General features: G+C 40.0%; 1 protein-coding gene across 2 annotated transcripts; it reads left to right on the top strand.

Moving 5' to 3' along the window:
- The first annotated feature begins 717 nt into the window (after window positions 1-717).
- Window positions 718-11750, top strand: LOC143883064 (protein NUCLEAR FUSION DEFECTIVE 6, mitochondrial). Of its 2 annotated transcripts, none has more exons than XM_077386428.1 (3): window positions 718-925; window positions 1184-1302; window positions 11486-11750. In XM_077386428.1, exons 1-3 carry the CDS (start codon window positions 774-776, stop codon window positions 11503-11505), a joined length of 291 nt encoding a protein of 96 aa, XP_077242543.1. In that variant the 5' UTR covers window positions 718-773; the 3' UTR covers window positions 11506-11750. The 2 variants fall into 2 exon arrangements, with proteins under 2 accessions (XP_077242543.1, XP_077242544.1); XM_077386429.1 differs by having other exon boundaries at window positions 719-925; window positions 11509-11750.
- Window positions 11751-18962: the final 7212 nt, after the last annotated feature.

Genomic DNA, 18962 nt, shown 5'->3' with positions numbered 1-18962 from the left:
AGAATCTTAGAAATAGTGCATGAGCAGGGGCTCGAGGAGGCGGCTTACTTATAGAGTGTTGAGGATCGGAATGAATCTCCTAGTCACCCCGCTTAAACAACCCCGTGCCATTAACATTAGCCAATAACCCTTCATAGCGTTGAAGTACAAATGAATAAATAACACCAACTTTAATAGCTTATGCTCTTGGAGTAATTGGTTGTTTCCCATCGTATCAGAACTATTGCCTCACGACACCTCCTTTATAATGAAAAACCATGTGCACGGCCAACCCATAATAGGGGTCACAAAGTGAGGGGTGTGGCGAAGTACAAATGATTAAATTACACTAACTCTAACAGCTTAAGCTTTTGGAGTTATTGGCTGCTTCACACACACTGTATTGTTTCTCATCAAACATCATATGGTTTTAAGTCAGTCTTTGCAAGGACCAGTAAAGGTCAGGATTAATCGTAACACATGACCTTTACTGTATAGAGATGATGGATTTTGGTGGATCTCGGACCTCTGAAAGTTGTGAGTTTTCCTTAATTTTGATTCTCAATAAAAATACGAGTTCCTGTATATGGACCCACTTGATCATGATTAACATGTGACCATTGCTTTTCCTCTGATTTGAGGAGAATTTCAGTACTACGGTTTACTAACTTTCTGAGCCGTCCGATTTAAATCTTCATTATAAATGGTTTGGATCGTCTAGTGGAGGAAGCCTATTCCTTCATTTCTCTTTTGTTAAAATAGGGCCGAAAGACAAGAAGTAGTTCTCTCTAAAAATGGCAGCTACCTGTGCTAGAAGGACCCTTCTAATCTCCTCTTCCTCTGCTTCTCTTTTCAGGTCATTCTCCTCCTCCAGACCAACTGCTTTATCTTCTGAAACTCCTCTCTTCTCTCGTTTCTCTCGACATAAGCTTCCCTCCATCTCGAGGTATGTATGTATAAATCTTTCGGGTTTATTTCTCTGTTTTATTATATATTATTGTCTCTATTCATGAATGTTTATCATAACATCTTTCTATGCTTATCATGTAAGTACTCTATATATAACACTGATTGATTCTATTTGTAATTTATCCAACACTAGTGAAAATCCCTAATTTTATCATGTAATTTCTGAAATGTCCTTATACAGATCGCATTTTTCGTGATTTATATGGTTAAACCAGTGTACCAATGTTGTTTATAGGCTTCCTGTGGAATTGGGTTGTGCTCAGTCTCTGATGCCTTTGCACAGTGTTACTGCGTCTGCGTTGCTCACTTCCATGCTCTCTTTAAAGGTTGGAAACTGGGGATGGCTTTCAGAAGGTTATTTTCCTTCTCTTCTTTTTATTCTTTTCATGCCTTATGATTCAGATTGCTCCACATTCAGTGCACACATGAACTGTGTAGAATTATTTACTTTACTTCGTAGAATTACCATCTACCATTACCTGCTTTAGAGCCTATCCAATTTTCTTTTTCCTTTTTGTGCCAAGATAAATATGTTTTTTTTTGGGTAGAGAAATGCTTTGCTTTATTCTTATTAGCTGTTTTGCTCATTTTGTTTGTTCTGCTGGATATGTCTATTCCCAAAAAATAGTGCATAGGTTGGTTGAACTGATTAGGGAATTTTTGTTATTTTTCATTTTAATAATTGAGCAAATAATAACTATAAACATTGTGGGGACATGGGTTCTTGCACCTAAGAATGATAGAGTAGAATAGCTATACTAAAGATTTTAGACCAATAAAGTTGGTGGTCTGATAAATAGAGCATTTAAATCACTTGCAAAGGTGCTTTCCATGAGGCTTCAAGAGTTATTAGAGATGGTAGTATCTCCCCATTCCTAGTAATTTCTGTGGGCTCACTTGATTCCCTTTTATAGACCTAAAGGACACTCAAGACAGCCTTGGAGGAATAAAGAACATTCTAAACCACTAGAGCTATGTAGAAGACTCTTGGAGAGGTATGGAAGTTTGTAGACTGTAGACACTAAGGGGCCGTTTGGATACGCGGATTTTAGAATCCAGGTTTTTACTTTGAAAACAGTGTATAAGAGGGTTCATGATCAAGCTGCTGTATGCTGTCCTGACATCGTTTCTTGGATTTTAAGCGAGAAATTCAGGTTTTAAAAATCTTTCCTACATCCTCATATTTCTAAAACCTGGAACTGTGGGAGGATCTGCTACTCTCTTGCTGACGGGAAGAAGGGCGACAAGTAAAAAACGACGGCTGGTCCGTTTCTTCTCTCGTCTCTTAGCTACAATTTTGAAGAAATTTCGGATTCTAAAATGGGGCCGTTTGGATACGCGGATTTTAGAATTCGGGATTTCTTCAAAATTGTAGCTAAGAGACAAGAGAAGAAACGGACCAGCCGTCATTTTTGACTCGTTTTTTACTTCTCGCCCTTCTTTCCGTCAGCAGAGAGTAGTAGCAGATCCTCCCATACTTCCAGGTTTTAGAAATCTCAGGTTGCGGGAGAGATTTTTAAAACCTGAATTTCTCACTTAAAATCCAAGAAACGTTGGACAGCATACAATACAAGATTGGTCTTTGGCATACTAAGCATCGTAGGCAAGATTACTTCCCCACTTTGCTGGAAGGTCAGTAGCAGAAGAATTGTTTGTGTTGACTCCTTTAGGCTGTCCTTTAGATTTTTTTTCATCTTTATGAATACATTGGGAGTACAATTAAGTCCCTCAAAGAGTCAAGAAGTCCATGGGCTCTAAGGACTGGGAGAATCTGAGCCTTCCAGAGAAGGAAGTTGTCATATGAAAGTTTGATGATAACAAATTGGGAAAATATAAGAAATGACGATGAAGAGTCAGGTGAAGCTATGAATTGAAAGGGATTCATGATGAAGAGAGAATAAAGGAGAAACAAGAAATATAATAGAAGTGGTTCAACAAATTGCCATTAAAAAAAGTGGTTCAACAATTTAGGTTGGAGAAAAGATGAAGGAAACCTAGAAAAATTGGGATTCAAACAAAGAGGGAAGTGTGGGAAAATTAATGAAAGGGGTGCACAGCTTGGATTGGAGGGGGTTTAGTCCAAAACTTGACTCAGGTTTTAAAAAAGTTCGTAGGGTTTGGTGATAATTTTCATGGGTTTTTAATGTTTGGGAGAGAAAGGTGCTAACGTGCACTTGTTCATGAGGAAAATTCACCAAATTAAGTAAGAATAGTAGGTGGGACCGTTTTGTATTTAAAAAAAAAAGAAGCTTAATGAGTCTGTATCTTGTATTACCAGTTCAAAATAAAAATAAAAATGAGTCTCTATCTTGTACCTCACTTAAAGTAATGCTTAAGTTTTTTAGAAACTTACCGACTTCTCCAAAAGCTTAAGTTGTTGGGGAAGGGCAGTATTTAATCTTTTATACTTTAACAAAGTTAAACGACCAAAATTTTTATTAATGGGGTTTTAGAGAAGAGGAAAGGGAGTTCATGGATATCATAAAAGCCCTAGGGTTTTGAGCCTTTGGAATAAGGAAATGGAAGTAAATGAGGGATTTGAAGAGGAGAGTAGAAAAGAGAAGTGAAAACTAGGGTTTTTGATGTAAATGAAGAATGGAAAGGAATAGAAAGGGAAGGGATACTAAGAAGAGAAACTACGAAAAAGAAGAATGGAGCGGCTGAAGTACCTTGATCATGAGGAAAGCCCGTAGATCTTGATCTTCAAGATCTCAATGCTTTGATAAAGAATCTTTTAAAGATGATCACCTATAAGATAAAGCATATAGAGAAGGGGAATAGGATGAAGTCTCAACTCAGTTCTATGCTTCAGTAATTTTAGAAATTTTGTTTACACTAGCTTTTATACAACTTCTAGTCAAATGGCTAGAATACGCCTACTCTTACAATTCGACTATTTTGTACAAATTGAATAGTCCTTGTTTTTTAGAGGTCTCTTCCCAAAGGTTATAAAATTACAAATGTCATGAACGACAGAGTTCCTGCATGGGAGGACTCTTCCAAAAGGGTTGAAAGTTAAAGTTGCATCAACCAAAGAGGCCTTTCAAAAGGATTCTAAAAGGGTTCAATGATCAAAGTTATGTGAACCAAAGGGTCCCTAGTTTGAGACGACTATCCCAGAAGGTTCAAATCGAAGTTATGCGAACAACGGAATCCTTTTGGGAGGACTCTTCTAAAATATTATATGGTCAAAGTTATGTTACCCAAAGAGGACTTTTCCGAAAGTTTATAAAGTTGTGGATTTTGTCAATCAAAGAGCCCCTCTTGTAGGACTCTTGTCAAAATGGTTCTCTGATAAAATCTAAGAGGTTGTAGATTCTCTGAATTGAAGAGTCCCACTGGTAGGACTCTTTTCAAAGGGTTCTGTAATCAAATCTAAGAGCCCTTCTTTTACAAGAATTCTTGCCGAGGGTTCTCTGATCAAATCTAAGAGTCCCTCTTCTTGAAGGACTGATGCGGATCGTAGGCCCAAGAAGAGGCATATTTGCCCATTAAAACTTTTAGGATTTTATTTCCATGTTATTTAGTTCTTAAGATTTTTATTTCCATGTCATTTAGTTTCTAGGATTATTATTTTCATATTTTAGTTTTTTTAGGCTTTTATTTTCCATGGAATTTACTTCCATTGCCTATATATAGGGATTTTAGACTTTTGATGAATCAATGAATTGAGAATACAGATTTCCTCCTATTTCTCCTCTTCTTTCTTCCCTCTTTCTCCTTTCTTCCCCTCTTTCTCCTCTACTCTTCTCTTTCCCTTCTTCTATTCTTCTTCTCTTCCTCTTCCGCTTCTCTTTTCCCCTCTTTCTCTCCTCCCAAATGCTTATATGAAAACCAAGAGTCCTATTCTAGCAAGACTCCTCCCAAAAGCCTTTTAATCAAAGGAACCATTCTTTAGTGGGTTTCTCCAAAGAACCATACAATTAAAGACTCCTATGTTGGGAGGACTCTTTAAGAACTTTACAACTAAAAGCCCATCTTACTGAAAGTCTTGTGAAGATTTGAGAAGCCTTTGTCGGATACAACGTAATAGGTCTCTCAACATAGGGTATGACTCCAACTTCATATATAAACTTCCGTAGCCATACCACCTCCTTCGCCACATTACTCGCAACAATGTATTCTGCTTCAGTCGTGGAGTCCGCTGTGGTGTCTTGCTTGTAACTTCTCCATGAAACTGCTCCATTAGCTTAGGTGAAGACAAATCCTGATGAGGATTTCATGTTGTCAACATCTGACTAAAAATCCGCATAGGTATATCCAGAAACGAGAGGACTCTGCATTTTTTAATATTTTATTTAATTTGTCAAATGCGTACACTGTAGGGGGGCCTTGTGATGGACAATCAATGGATAATCAAATGTCTTTCTTTTTTGAAAATAATGTAATTAACTACATTATTAACCTGGATTTTTATATATGTTTCCAAATTGCTAGAAGTGACCTTATTAACCTCAACCAGTCCAGATTCAACGGTATTGTAAATCCTAACACAACTGAATCTGATTCTTTGCCCAAATCCGTGACTATTCCCCGTTTTCATCTCGGTTCCCATACTTGGTCCTACATCACACGTCCAATCAGTGGACAAATTTGCGAGGGGCTCGGAGAACCCTCCTGTACGCTTTAGTTGTGTCAAGGCATTCACCCTCCAAGACTGGTGAATCCTGCTGTGTGAGAGTTTCATTAGGCAAAAATCCATGAAATGTCATGACCCCAAACCAATAACCAATGTGAAACTAGATGACAATCTTTTCTTCTTCTTTTTGGTTGAGGAATCAATCAATTTTGTAACCCATGCCTGACATTTGGATGGCGTAGTTGATGCCAAATTAAGAAGAAAAGATAATGACTGATGATGTCTGTTGAGAGAGAAAATTGAGAAAAGAGAAAAAGTGAGTTAGGGCTTCTCCCCCTCACTCATTTATTTATAATATAATAAAGAGATGTACAATGACTAAAATACCCATAGGCATATAGGCTTATTCTAACACTCCCCCTCAAGCTGGAACGTATAAATTATACATTCCTAGCTTGTTACATATATCACTAAGCTTGGAGTTATTCAATGGTTTTGTGAACATATCTGCCAACTGTTCTACAAAACGAGTGAATACAATGCGTATCTCCCCTTTCTGAATCCTCTGACGAATGAAATGACAGTTGACTTTGATATGTTTAGTTCTCTCATGGAAGACAGGATTTGTCACAATATAGATGGCTGCCCTGTTATCACAATATAACTGTGAAGGAGAGGGAAACCCAATACCAATATCAGTCAAGAGTGACCTCAACCAAATAATCTCAGTCGTAGTATGCGCCATGGCTCTATATTCTGCTTTTGCACTCGATTTCGCAATGACAACATGTTTCTTACTTCTCCATGAAACCAGGTTACCTACAACAAAGGTACAATACCCTATAGTCGATCTCCTATCCACAGGAGATCCAGCCCAATCAGCATCTGAGAACCCCTCAATCCGTATATGACCATGCCGTTTGAATAGCAATCCTTTCCCTGGAGCACCCTTCAGATACTTGAGAATTTCAACCATTGCGTTCCAATGAGATGTGCAAGGAGAGATCATGTACTGGCTAACTACCCCAATGGCGTAGGATATATCAGGACGAGTAACGGTAAGGTATATGAGCTTGCCCACAAGTCTTCTATACCTACCAGGATCTTTCAACAAATCTCTCTTCTGGAACCAATTTCACATTTGGATCCATGGGTGCAACTACTGGTTTCACACCTAGATTTCCTGTCTCTTCTAACAAATCAAGAACATACTTCCTTTGAGATAAAGATAAACCACGTGAGGAGTACGCAACTTCTATCCCAAGAAAGTATCTGAGACATCCCAAGTCCTTTGTTGCAAATTCTTTTTGTAAGAAGTCTTTCAATTTTTGAATTCCCCCTGAGTCACTGCCTGTAATAATAATGTCATCGATGTATAAAATCAACATAATGCATCTTGCTGAGGACTGATAGCTGAATACTGAGTGATCTACAACACACTGTTTGAGACCAAACCTCATAACTGCCTCACTAAATCTATCAAACCAAGCACATGGTGACTGGTTTAACCCATAAATTGCTTTTCTGAGTCGACAGACCGATGAGGACAACTCCCTCTAAGCAACATAACCTAACGGTTACTCCATATACACTTCTTCAAGTAGGTCGCCATGCAGAAAGGCGTTCTTCACATCTAGCTGGTGAAGAGGCCAACCATTATTAACGGCGAGAGAGAGTGGAACATGGACAGAAGGTATCTTCGCAACTGGAGAAAACGTCTCATGGTAGTCTACACAGAATGTCTGAGTGTAACCCTTTGCCATCAGACGTGCCTTCAGTCGAGCGATCGTGCCATCAGGAAGATACTTAATGGAGAAGACCCATCGGCAGCCAACTGGTCGAGCGCCGGCAGGTAGAGAGACAAGATCCCATGTGCTGTTGGACTGAAGAGCGCCCATTTCAAGGTCCATCGCAGCCCGCCAGCCTGGGTGTAGGAGAGCCTCATCCAAAGACTGTGATAACACAGCAGAAGACATAGACAAGACAAAGCTTTTGAAAGGGAGAGTTAGACGATCGTAAGAAACGAAATTAGAAAGCGGGTGAGCAGTAGAATGCAACGAGTACGGGAAGCGATAGGAGAGTCAGATACCTGAGGAGGAGGTAAGAAGATCTCTGCCTGTGAGGACGATTTCTCGGCTTGTGAGGGACGTGCCTGATGTGGACGATGTTTATATTGGACTGTAGTAGGGGGACGAGCTACCCTGTGAGCACACGAGTCGACCTGTCCAGAAGGGCAAGCAGGAGGATGTGCAATAGGAGTAGTAGGAATGGGAGAAAGCTCAGGAAGAGAAATAGTCACCTCAGGTTCTGATCTGACATTGGAAGAACCAGAGGAAGAGCCAAAGAATGGTTCTGATTCGAAAAATGTGACGTCAGCTGATACATACCATCGGCGCAGACGTGGACTGTAGCAACAGTATCCTTTCTGGGTGCGAGAGTAACGCAGAAAAACACACCGTTTTGAAGGAGGATCTAGTTTATCACGGCCAGGACCCAAATGATGAATAAAACATACGCAGCCAAAGACTCACGGCGTAAGGGAGAATGGGTCCTGATGTGGATAAACTATGTGAAATGGAGAATCACCAGGAAGCACCGAAGACGGAAGACGGTTGGATAGGAAACAAGCAGTGAGAATGGCGTCAGACCAAAAAGATTTAGAAACCTGCATCTCAAAGAGGAGTGTGCGAGCCACCTCAAGTAGATATCGCAGTTTCCTTTCAGCGATGCCATTCTGCTGCGACATGTATGCACAGGATGATTGATGAAGGATGCCATGAGAAGAGAGATAGTCCTGAAAGCCATCAGTAGTAGAGAAAAACTCACGAGCATTATCAGTACGCAGGCATTTAAGATTAGTACTAAATTGATTTTTTATTTCATCATGAAAATTTTTAAAAGCAGAGAAGACCTGAGAGCAGTCTTTCAGAAGATACAACCAAGTCATGCGTGAGTAATCATCAATAAAAACCACAAAGTACTGGAATCCATTATTTGACGCGACCAGAGAAGGTCCCCATATATCGCAATGAACTAATTGAAATAAACTATCAACCCTAGTAACGACTCGGGAAGGGAAAGACACTCAATGATGCTTTTCGAGTTCACAAGACTGACAATGAAAATGAGAAATAGAACTAGGAACTAAAGATGTCTGCCGGAGACGCTGAAGGGAGGGGTGACCCAGTCGACAGTGCCACTGAAAGGCATCCACGGAACTGTATAAGGCTGACGAAGAAGGGCTGCAATCAAGACGGTACAGGCCATCCACCTCACGACCCGATCTAATCGTCCTCCCAGTCGAAAAATCCTGAAAAAGACAGTAAGAAGGATAAAATGAGATAGAGCACGACAAATTTTTCGTAATTTGGCTAACAGATAATAAACTAAAAGGAGACTTAGATACACACAAAACTGCAGATAGAGGGAGATTAGGTGAAGGACAGGTGGTACCAATACCAGTAATAGGTGTAGTGGAACCATCAGCTAACGTAATGGACTGAAAATCAGATGGAAAGGAGCGAAAAGAAGAGAGCTGTGATGAGTTACCAGTCATATGGTTTGAGGCTCCTGAGTCAATAATCCAGGACCCAGAGCTAGAGAGTAACGTAGTGTGTGAACTACCTGGCTGGGCAAAGCCTGCAGTAGCCTGGGAGGCACTCTGACGAAGACGCTGGAGCTCCTCATAGTCTGCCCTGGTGAGGGAGAATGAGTCATCAGCAGGAGTAGAGGCCGGAGCAGAGGCTACTGTGTCAAATGAACCAAAGGCACTGAGGTGGGCTGATCGGGACGGGCGAAGCTCTAGATGCAGTGTATAACAAGTCTCAATGACATGGCCATCACGCTGGCAGTGGGTGCAATAAGGACCACCACGCCCACTGCCAACACGGCCACCACCACGGCCACCGCGTCCACGAGCCCGGGAAAAAGAACCACCACCTCCATCATATGCGTCAAGAGCCGAACTATTAGAAGTAGGACGGGAGGGGGTCGCGCCAACACACTGCTGGGCGCGGAAATAGACCTTGCGCAACGAAGGAATATCTCCAGAACCAAGAATCTGATGGCGCAGTTGTGTAAACTCTGGGCCAAGGCTCTCAAGATAGTGTACGACACGAATCTGTTCCCGTTGACGCCGGAGAACATGAACATCAGAGGTGGGGGCATGAAGACATCAAGCTGCTGGCATAATGAAGTGAACTTCCCATAATGGGCCTCAAGTGACATGTCGCCACGACGGAGCCGCATCCATTCAGAGTAAGTAGAGCAGATGTGAGTCAGGTTCTCAGCCCCAGAATACGTCACGGCCGTGTGATCCCAGACCTCCTTCGCAGTCGGAAGAAGAATCATAGTAGAATAAATGTCCGGAGTCATACTCTGCCATAGGAAACTCCGAATCAGCGCATCTTCCTGTTCCCAACGTGTGTATAGAGGATCCTTTAGCGAGGGAGGATCCTCGCGAAGAAAGCGTACTTTACCCCGGCCAAGAAGATATGTCTCAACCGCAACCTTCCAGGGTAAATAATTGGTTCCATCAAACTTGGCAATATTCAACTGTGGATAGGAATTTTCCACAGGTACCAATTGAGAAGACGAAGAAGAAGAAGCCGAGGGTGTGGATGAAGCACTGACCTCAGTGGTCATGCCAAGAGAAGGATCAACAATGCCGGGAGGATCCATACTGACAGGAAATGTAGACAAACAGAGAAACCACGACCCACAACAAAAAAAGATGAGAAACGAAGACATAACCAACTAATCCCGAGAGTTGATCATATGACAATATCGGGTTAGAGGACGGCTGCTATAATGTCTACTATTAACTCAGAAGATCAAATATGTTTAATCCTAAGGAAAGGACAAGAAACTAGAGAAGCCAAAGTGTTCAGCACAGAGATGAGAAGAAGAAGGCTTCTAAAGAATGAAATAGGTTTGGCTCGGTGGGAGCGAGCGTCGGTTGGAATTATGGGGAGGCTGACCTGGAATTGGTCCAAAACAGGGGACAGGGGATGCCAGGAAAAAAAAAATCAGCACCCGGGAATAAATTCCAGGAAAATTTTGGGGGGGTGCAAGTGCAAATCAGGTTTCCAAGAAAAACCTTTCCAGATTGAAAAGTTTGTGTGGGGGTGGGGGTGCAAATCCAGATTGTGGGAATTTATTTATTTATTTATTTTATCCCGGCTGAAGAGGCGAGAGAGATAAATGGGTGGGGTCGTATGGGCTGTAGGAGACAGTGGAAGTGGGCGGGTGGGAGGGCAAATCCAAGTAGGCTTCGAGTAGGACAGTAGGGGAAGGGAAACAGAGAGAGAGAGAGAGGAACGAGGGTAGGGCTGAGAGAGAGAGAGAGAGAGAGAGATTGATTAGGGTTAGAGGTTGACGGAGAAGATGGCGGCTAGGGTTAGGTTTTGGATCAAGAATCCTAAGGCTCTGATACCATGTTGAGAGAGAAAAGTGAGAAAAGAGAAAAAGTGAGTTAGGGCTTCTCCCCCTCACTCATTTATTTATAATATAATAAAGAGAAGTACAATGACTAAAATGCCCATAGGCATATAGGCTTATTCTAACAATGTCAACAGAGTATTATTGATATTTGTGGCCAATAATACTTTGTTTTTTAGGAGCTGTTTAGAGAAGCATTTTGATCTCATTGTCTGATTTCTTTATTAATGAAAAGCCGGTTCTTCTGATTTTCAGATAAATGTACTTCATACAATTGGCATAAAACACAAGCGTATGGTTTGCTTGCCTGCTACATTCATGCAAATGCAAATATTCTTGTGTTGTTGTGGGCGCATGTGACTTCTACGTGCTTTGACGCGTCAAGCGAAAAGCATGCACAGAAGCCATGTGGCATCTGTTACTTGTTCTGCCAAAACCATATATTACCTGATATGTTTTAATTTTGAATTCCAAAGTAGTAAGTTCAAATCATTTGACATTGGTTTCGGTGCCTGATAGGATTTGCAATGACACTATAACAGGGCCGGATAGCTAAATGCAGGCGCAGACAACGGCGATGATATCAGGGAAGTGTCTGCTTATTTTATCATCTTGAATTAATTCAGTTGAATTTAAAAAGAGAGAGGTGTTACAACAACAGTCTTATGTTTGTTTTGAATGCATAATGTCTCGAACCATTTTGTAACTCTGATCATTTTGTATGTTCTGCTGGTTGAGCTTCCTTTTAAGGTCATCTCACTATGGCACATTATGATTGCTTGAACATGCATCCCCCATTGTTATGCTTCTTTTTTAGAACTGTGAAATCAGATCAGTTGTAAGCCATGTTACACTGATTCTTTTGAATGGGTGATGAACCTGTCTTGGACATGCGTTGGATTCCAATACTTCAGGATTCACCGCGACACCTCTAGATATCTTTAATCTGCTTTTGATTTTTCTGAGTTCTAATGCCGCTACTTTTTTAGTATCATATGTTTTGAGTTTTATCCATCATGATAGTCAGTTTTGTTATATGGATATAAAACATTATATTTAGTTAACCTATTAAAACTTTCAATATTTTACTTGTTATAATCATATTATTACGTAAAAAAAAAATTAAAACATGAGAATTAATTAAAATATTTTGGCAAATCAACGAATCTATCTTTTTTTGAGGTTTGCCGAATCTGGCACTCGATACCCATGTCGGATTCCGACACTCGCACCTGTACTGATGCGTCATAGGTTGGATCAGGCCTGTACTATTGGTCGACTGCTGAGAAGTCTTTTCCTTCACGCACTAAGTTTCTGTTCAACACATCGATTTGGTTTTTCAATCACTGGGGTGGCTCCGTCAAATTTATTAGTGTGATGAACTGTAACATCCCTACCAAAACAAAGTTTGGATGTGCAGGTATTTGTGGGATAATTTTGTGTGGTGCTCTGCTTTGCTAGTAAAACCCCCATTATCTTTAAGAACTGGAGAGAGGGATTTTGTTCCAATGTGGTGGATACTAAACTGATCTGAAAACTAAATGCACTTGATTCTGCTTGAAGTTTTCTTCTGGTCATTACATAGCCAAAATTTGTGCGTATTGTTAACATCTATCATTTATAACTTGGATAATGAAACACATCAGTCATGAAGATGACTGACTCTCATGGGAATAGATATTACAGAGAAAGTCCCCAGAGAATTGTAATGATACCTTAAATTTTTTTTTTTTGGAATGACACCTTGATCTCCTATTGGACAGCAATTTAGGGGCTGCCACAAACAATTCTCATAAACTTGTCATGAATACCAAATTAAGGGTTAGGGTATGTATGATATTATCAAGATTAGTCCTTAATGTAATCATATGTAAGCGGGTTTCTTTTCCTATAATAAAACACTCTACAAGAAAAGCCACCCACTAATCTTCCCTTTTTTATTGTTACCCTCCTCTTGTCATTCTCTCAGTCCACTCTTCCTTTCTTTTCTCAAACTCACCTTCAGTTTTTCTCCCTCGTTCAAAGGCATCGGGTCAAGCTATGTAACATAGCTTACTTTTCGATCTTCCAAATGGATCTGTAGAGGGCAATGTTAGGATATGGAGATGACTCTAAAAGGAGTGCATAATATCATAGAACATAGAAGTTCCTCAAAGAATTGGAATGAAAAAGTTATGGTATTTGCTACCGTCCATTGCAGAAGGCATTTCGCTGATGGTGTGTTGCATCTGACAGCAGCCACAGAGGCTCACTTTTCAGCAGATGTTGGCTTCATTCATAAGGTGGCTGCTGTCAGATGCAACAGACCATCCACGAAATGCCTTCTGCAATGGACGCTAGCAAATCCCAGAAGTTATTTTTCTATCAAAGAGATCAGAGACGACCCTCAAGGGGATGTTTCAGAGAAGCTCCTAAATAATAGTAGTGAACCCCCTGATACCCTGGTAGGCAATTATATAGCAACAGAAACTCAAATCCATATCTATCAAGGAGGAAATCGATATGAAGGCATGCTTTCTGTGTAGGCCTGCCTCAAAACAGTTCTCATAAATTTGCTATGTTTACCAAACTAAGAGTCTATGATTTGATCAAGATTAATCTTTAATTTGATTGTCTGTAAGTAGATTTCTTCCCCAATAATAAAATACTCTCTTCAAGAAAATGCTTAAGCTAAGCTAGATTTAGTGTATGTAGTTTAACATGATCCAATTGCAAGATTGAGGCATGAAAAAAAGACAGCTTAAACACATCATTAGGCCATCATACTTGTATTAGTGTTTGTGCATAGTTGTGGAAAAAAATGAATTGGCAAAAGTATAAGTGGGGGCTGACATTGAAAAAAAAAAAAAAAAGGTATATGTGGGGGCAATTTGTTCAAGGGAATATGATATAATCACCTCTTTTTCTTTCTTGCGACAGCCCCCTCAAGTGTATTTATGATTACTCTTTTACACTGGATAGGGCTGTCCTAGGTAAAAAAAATGGCGAATATGTCATTTCCTCTTGTTCAATGATCTAAATCATTTGTCTGATGTTATGTGTTATGAATGGGTCATCCACCAAAATCCACCTCCATTGAATTATGCTAATCTTCCAATTTGTACTCCTTCAATAGACAATGAGAAGATAAACAGAAGGAAGACCTTCATTTATCAAGAAAACCCCACAAATTAGAAGCTTACAATTTTCATATGGGGAATAATATCCCCCCACCCAACGGGTAAAATCCCCCCATTAACGTTATTCGTTAAGTTTTAAAGGCAAAGAAAAATGTTAAAGGGTGTGAATTTATCCTCAAGCAGTGAACCATTCTCACAGAAACAGTTAAAGGTGGGGATTTTATCCGTTTGGGGGGATATCTTTTCCCTTTTCATATGGGATTAAATTTTGGCTATGTAGCCTATCCATTAGAAGGACGAATAGGTGAACGGTTTAGATCATTGTGGGAACGGTCGCTACGAATAGGTGAATGGTTGAGATCATTGTGCGAGTGGGCACTATTTATTGCTAAATACCTTTGCCCCCTCATAATTATGAGTAGCAACTAGGGGTCCGTTCAACTCAGGCCAGGTTGGGTCGGGTTGCCCCAAGCCTCAGCCCTAACCTAATCCAAAAATAAATCTGGTTGGTTTTTCCCAACCCAAACAAACCCAAGAAAATGCAAACCAACCCTACGCGAAAATTATATCGAAATTATGTTTAGGAATATCAAGGAAATCCTAAGGCCATGTTTGGCCACCATGAAAAAATATTCCATGAAATATTTGTACGGTCAGTTGTAATAGATGAGCGGCAGAGGGAGAGACTTGAGAGGGGAGCATGAAAAGCTCCGGAATCAAGAAAACTACGAATCAATTTTAAACAGGTATTTTGTTTTCACTAGGGATTTTTTTATGCTCTCTCTCTCTCTCTCTCCTCCGTGCCTCATACAATTGGGCTTACGAATGTTCCATGGAATGATTTTTCATGGTTGCCAAACATGGCCTAAAGATGTGAACAATCCGATTTTTTTGGGTTTTCAGCTCGTCTCTATTGCCCATTTTTCATGAAAATTATATCATCACAGAGAGAAATCTTGACTGACTAATAAGTTATTATTCTCACAAGAAAACACAAGAAGTTTACCATCAAAGAGACAAACTGCTCCCACCAATTTGAAGAACAACGTCAATGGCTTCAACATAAACAAGTACAATCTATATGGGTTTTCTTGACGAATATTTCGGCTAATGTTGGGGAAAAATTGGTATATACGGTACCGACCCTCACATCAACTTATTGGGGGGAAAATCGGTATATACAGTACCAACCCTCACACAAACTTACTGGAGGAAAAATCGGTATATACAGTACCGACTCTCACACCAACTTAATGGGGAATGTGTTCAATATAAGCCCGTGCAGAGATACCATCGGTACCGACCTAATTTCCCGACCATGTCTGCACAACACGTTTTGCCAAGACTACCCCTAAAGACATCGGTACCAATCCTCAGGAAAATCAGACATGACTGCGGAAATCTCACCACCAAACGGTTAATCCGGGTAACCACTACGCCAAACACGTTCCACGCGAATTCAAAAGTTCCCGCCAAGGTCACCACCCCCCATCTCCGCCTAGGATTTCAGGGAATCACGCCCTCACGATTGTAACCGCCGCCCATTACACCCCACGTGGGCAAAATCAAGGACATGACTGTTAACTTACCAACTTTTCCAAAAGCTTAAGCTGTTGGAGAAAGGCGTTATTTATCTTTTATACTTTAAATGACTAGCATCATGGAGATAATGGATCTCCTCCCCTATAAAAGAGCATTTACGCACTCAAGCAAAGGGATCCCAATCTTCTCTCATTCTCCCCATCTTGCTGGTAAGGCCTTGGCCCTCACCTCTTCTCATTGTCCTTTATCAATGCTGCCCATCCCTAACTTGAGTGTCGAAGTGGCCGCCTGGAGCCACAACTCTGGGCCCGCTGATGCTTTTTTTTTTTTTTTGTGAGCATAGGCTCCACCAGCTAGTACGTGCAGTCAGATTTTGGGCACCATCACAAATCATAAACTTTCATTAGATCATTACCTAATTCCACATAGGGATATTAATATTTTCCTTATGGTGATAGTTGTGATTATAATTCAGGCAAAGTTTTACGTACTGTGCAGTTCAGATGTAACGCTCGGTCCACATCAATAAAGCTTTTTAATTAGTAGCTGAAACTACAATTTGCACAAACGACTTGTTTAAAATGAAAAATGGCTCCACAGAATGGGCTATTAATGGAGAAAATGACCCAATCATTTTACTTACCGGGGTTGGTTCGTCAATCCCAATTCCCAAGAAGCATGTGAAGTACTAGAATGCATGTGATAGGCCTGATTGTAGGGAACATGAGATTGCCCTCAATAGTGACTTTTGCTTGTGTAGACTAGATTGCTAAGCGTACAAATTATGTAGCCCAGGGGCGATGCCAGAAATTTTGCACAAGGGGGGCAAAAATTATAGTAATTTTTTATCGATCTTAAAATTAAGATAGAAAAAATTTCTATCTGAAATTTTGCACAAAGGGGCAAAAATTATAGTAAATATAGTAAATTTTGCACAAGGAAGAGAGATAAAAATGGTAAAATTAAAAATTTTAACTTATTTTCTATCTAAGGGATGATTGGAAAGGGGGGCATATTTTTTTAAAATGGGGGTAAGTATAAAAAATATTAAAAAATAAAAGTTTTTTTTTTCCAAAAAAATTGAGGGGGGAAATTGTCGCCCTTTCCTTTAATGGCTGCCCCCAATAGTGACTCTTTATGGCTGTTTGGATACGTGGATTTTAGAATCCAAGTTTTTAGTTTGAAAACAGTGTAAAAGAGAGTCCTGATCAAGCTGTTGTATGCTATCCTGACATCGTTTCTTGGATTTTAAGTGAGACATTACTCTCTCGCTGTAAAAAACGAAGGGTGAGAAGTAAAAAACGACGGCTGACCCGCTTCTTCTCTTGTCTCTTAGCTACAGTTTTGTAAAAATCCTGGATTCTAAGATCCGTGTATCCAAACGGAAACAAAACCCCCAAGCCATCCCTGCTTTTGTGCAACCAACCACACACTTAAGGGTTGCTAAGGGTAGAAGGGATCAGGGTGAGGAAGTCTAGTCTTGGCTTCTGTAGACTCTGAAGGGTTGCTAAGGGTACGAGGGACCAGGGTGAGGAATTCTAGTCTTGGCTTCTGTAGACTCTGAAGGGTTGCTAAGGGTACAAAGGACCAGGGTGATGAATTCAAGTAATAAAACCCAAGGGATCTGGAAATTGTCAACACTAGATCATGTTAGATGCATGTGATGAAGAGATAATATCTTGGCTCGCGACCCACGAGATTGGGACAAATGGAATGTGGCATGAAAAAAAGATCGAGAGCCACGTTTAGAGTTTGACCCTGAATGGCAATGGCATATAATTACAAATTCTCCGAACATATAGTTGAAAAATTCTTGAAAATATCTTTTTAACCTTAAGTTTTTTTGTTTTTTTTTTTAAAAGCGAATTTGATGAATAATTTCTCATTTTTTATGTAAATCTTGTGAAAAATTAATACTTACAAGAAAAGACTTGAACCCTCATTCTAACCTAGCAAATGCATCACTTATTGTTTCATGTTTTTTGTTGTCTTATTTTAAAAAATGCGTATATATAATATGTGGGATTTTCTAGGCTATTTCGTAGAAAGCCATTTCGCGGCTAACTTTTTCAGGAGAGAACGGACACCTCAGATGAATTAAATGAATATGACAAAATGTTCTGCTAAGTGGCTTTTCTCTCCTGAAAAAGTGAGCCGCAAAATGGCTTTCTAGGAAATTGCCTAGCAAATCCTGTGTGTAATGTAAGAGGGATGATAGAATGAAGGGCGCCCTCGCAAAAACCAACTTCAAGGGCGCACTCATCGGTCAATTTTAAAAAAAAGTGCGTTTATGATGGTGCCAAAAAATAGTGGATGGCGCCATAAAAAGTGGAACAGCTTTAACTTTTGCTGAAATTAACCAATGGGGGCGCCCTTGAAGCTGTTTTTTTTTTTTTTTTTTGGCCAGGGCGTCCTTCATTCTATCAATGATAGTAATGTAAATATTAAAGCATATATTTATTTTTTATTTTTTTGCATTTTCTCCGAACTCATCTAAAAATTTTTTGTTAACTCTTGTAAAAATTTATCTCATCGAATTATTCTCAAACCAGTATATAGGACAAAGAGGTCCCGTGAAAGACCCTCACAGAGTCACAGATGCTTGCAAACAAGAAATTAATGGAAACTTGAAAAAGGCTTTCCTTTCTACCACTTTTCTATCAGCCAACCATTGCTATGTATTATTTTTTGACCAGTCAAAGTCATTTCCATACCTTTTCTTTGTCTTTGTCTAAGGATAATGTGAGATACACTTCGCGTAGGAAGGAAACTCTGATCGGGCCCACCCATGTGATGACATCATATAGTGGGATCCACTGCGAAGATACAAGACATAGTGCAACATCTTGTAGTAAGTACACTGGATCGTCCCCAATAGTTTTGTCATTCAGAACCTTCACAGGTAGACCTCTTGACTTTATGCATCTTCACAGGTAGACTTCTTGACTTTATATGTGATTTTTCTCACATGATAATTCACGAGGTTTACCATCAAACCAAAATGCCACTGTGCCAGAGAATTGAAGGACAGTAGCTGTGCCATCATTTTCTTGACGAGTTATTTCGGCTATACAATTCATAGAGATTTTATACGGTGCCCGACCTTGAAGTCATAGTGTAGGGTATGATAAAAGTACCACCTTTGATATTTGACCCAACAGCAGACCCTTAAAAAGTGGTGTGCTGTTCGATTAAATATCAAGGGTGGTACCGTTATCGTAGGATTGGGCCCTATATAATTTCTACAATTCATATTCTCACATATGTAGCAAGTTCTAAAGAGACAATTATAATATGTAGTTGATTATGATGGTTGTATGTCCATAATTCCAACA

This window comes from Tasmannia lanceolata, unplaced genomic scaffold, assembly GCF_043159265.1.
Source record: "Tasmannia lanceolata isolate RefF3 unplaced genomic scaffold, GAP_Taslan_0.1 ptg000008l, whole genome shotgun sequence".
Classification (NCBI taxonomy): domain Eukaryota; kingdom Viridiplantae; phylum Streptophyta; class Magnoliopsida; order Canellales; family Winteraceae; genus Tasmannia; species Tasmannia lanceolata.
This window is presented reverse-complemented; position numbering and strand designations above follow the sequence as displayed.

Coding starts and splice junctions, on each gene's coding strand:
- LOC143883064 (XM_077386428.1), top strand. CDS start 774: ATGGCAGCTACCTGTGCTAGAAGGACCCTTCTAATCTCCTCTTCCTCT. Junction 926..1,183: donor AAGCTTCCCTCCATCTCGAG/GTATGTATGTAT, acceptor TGTTGTTTATAG/GCTTCCTGTGGAATTGGGTT. Junction 1,303..11,485: donor CTGGGGATGGCTTTCAGAAG/GTTATTTTCCTT, acceptor GGTGCCTGATAG/GATTTGCAATGACACTATAA.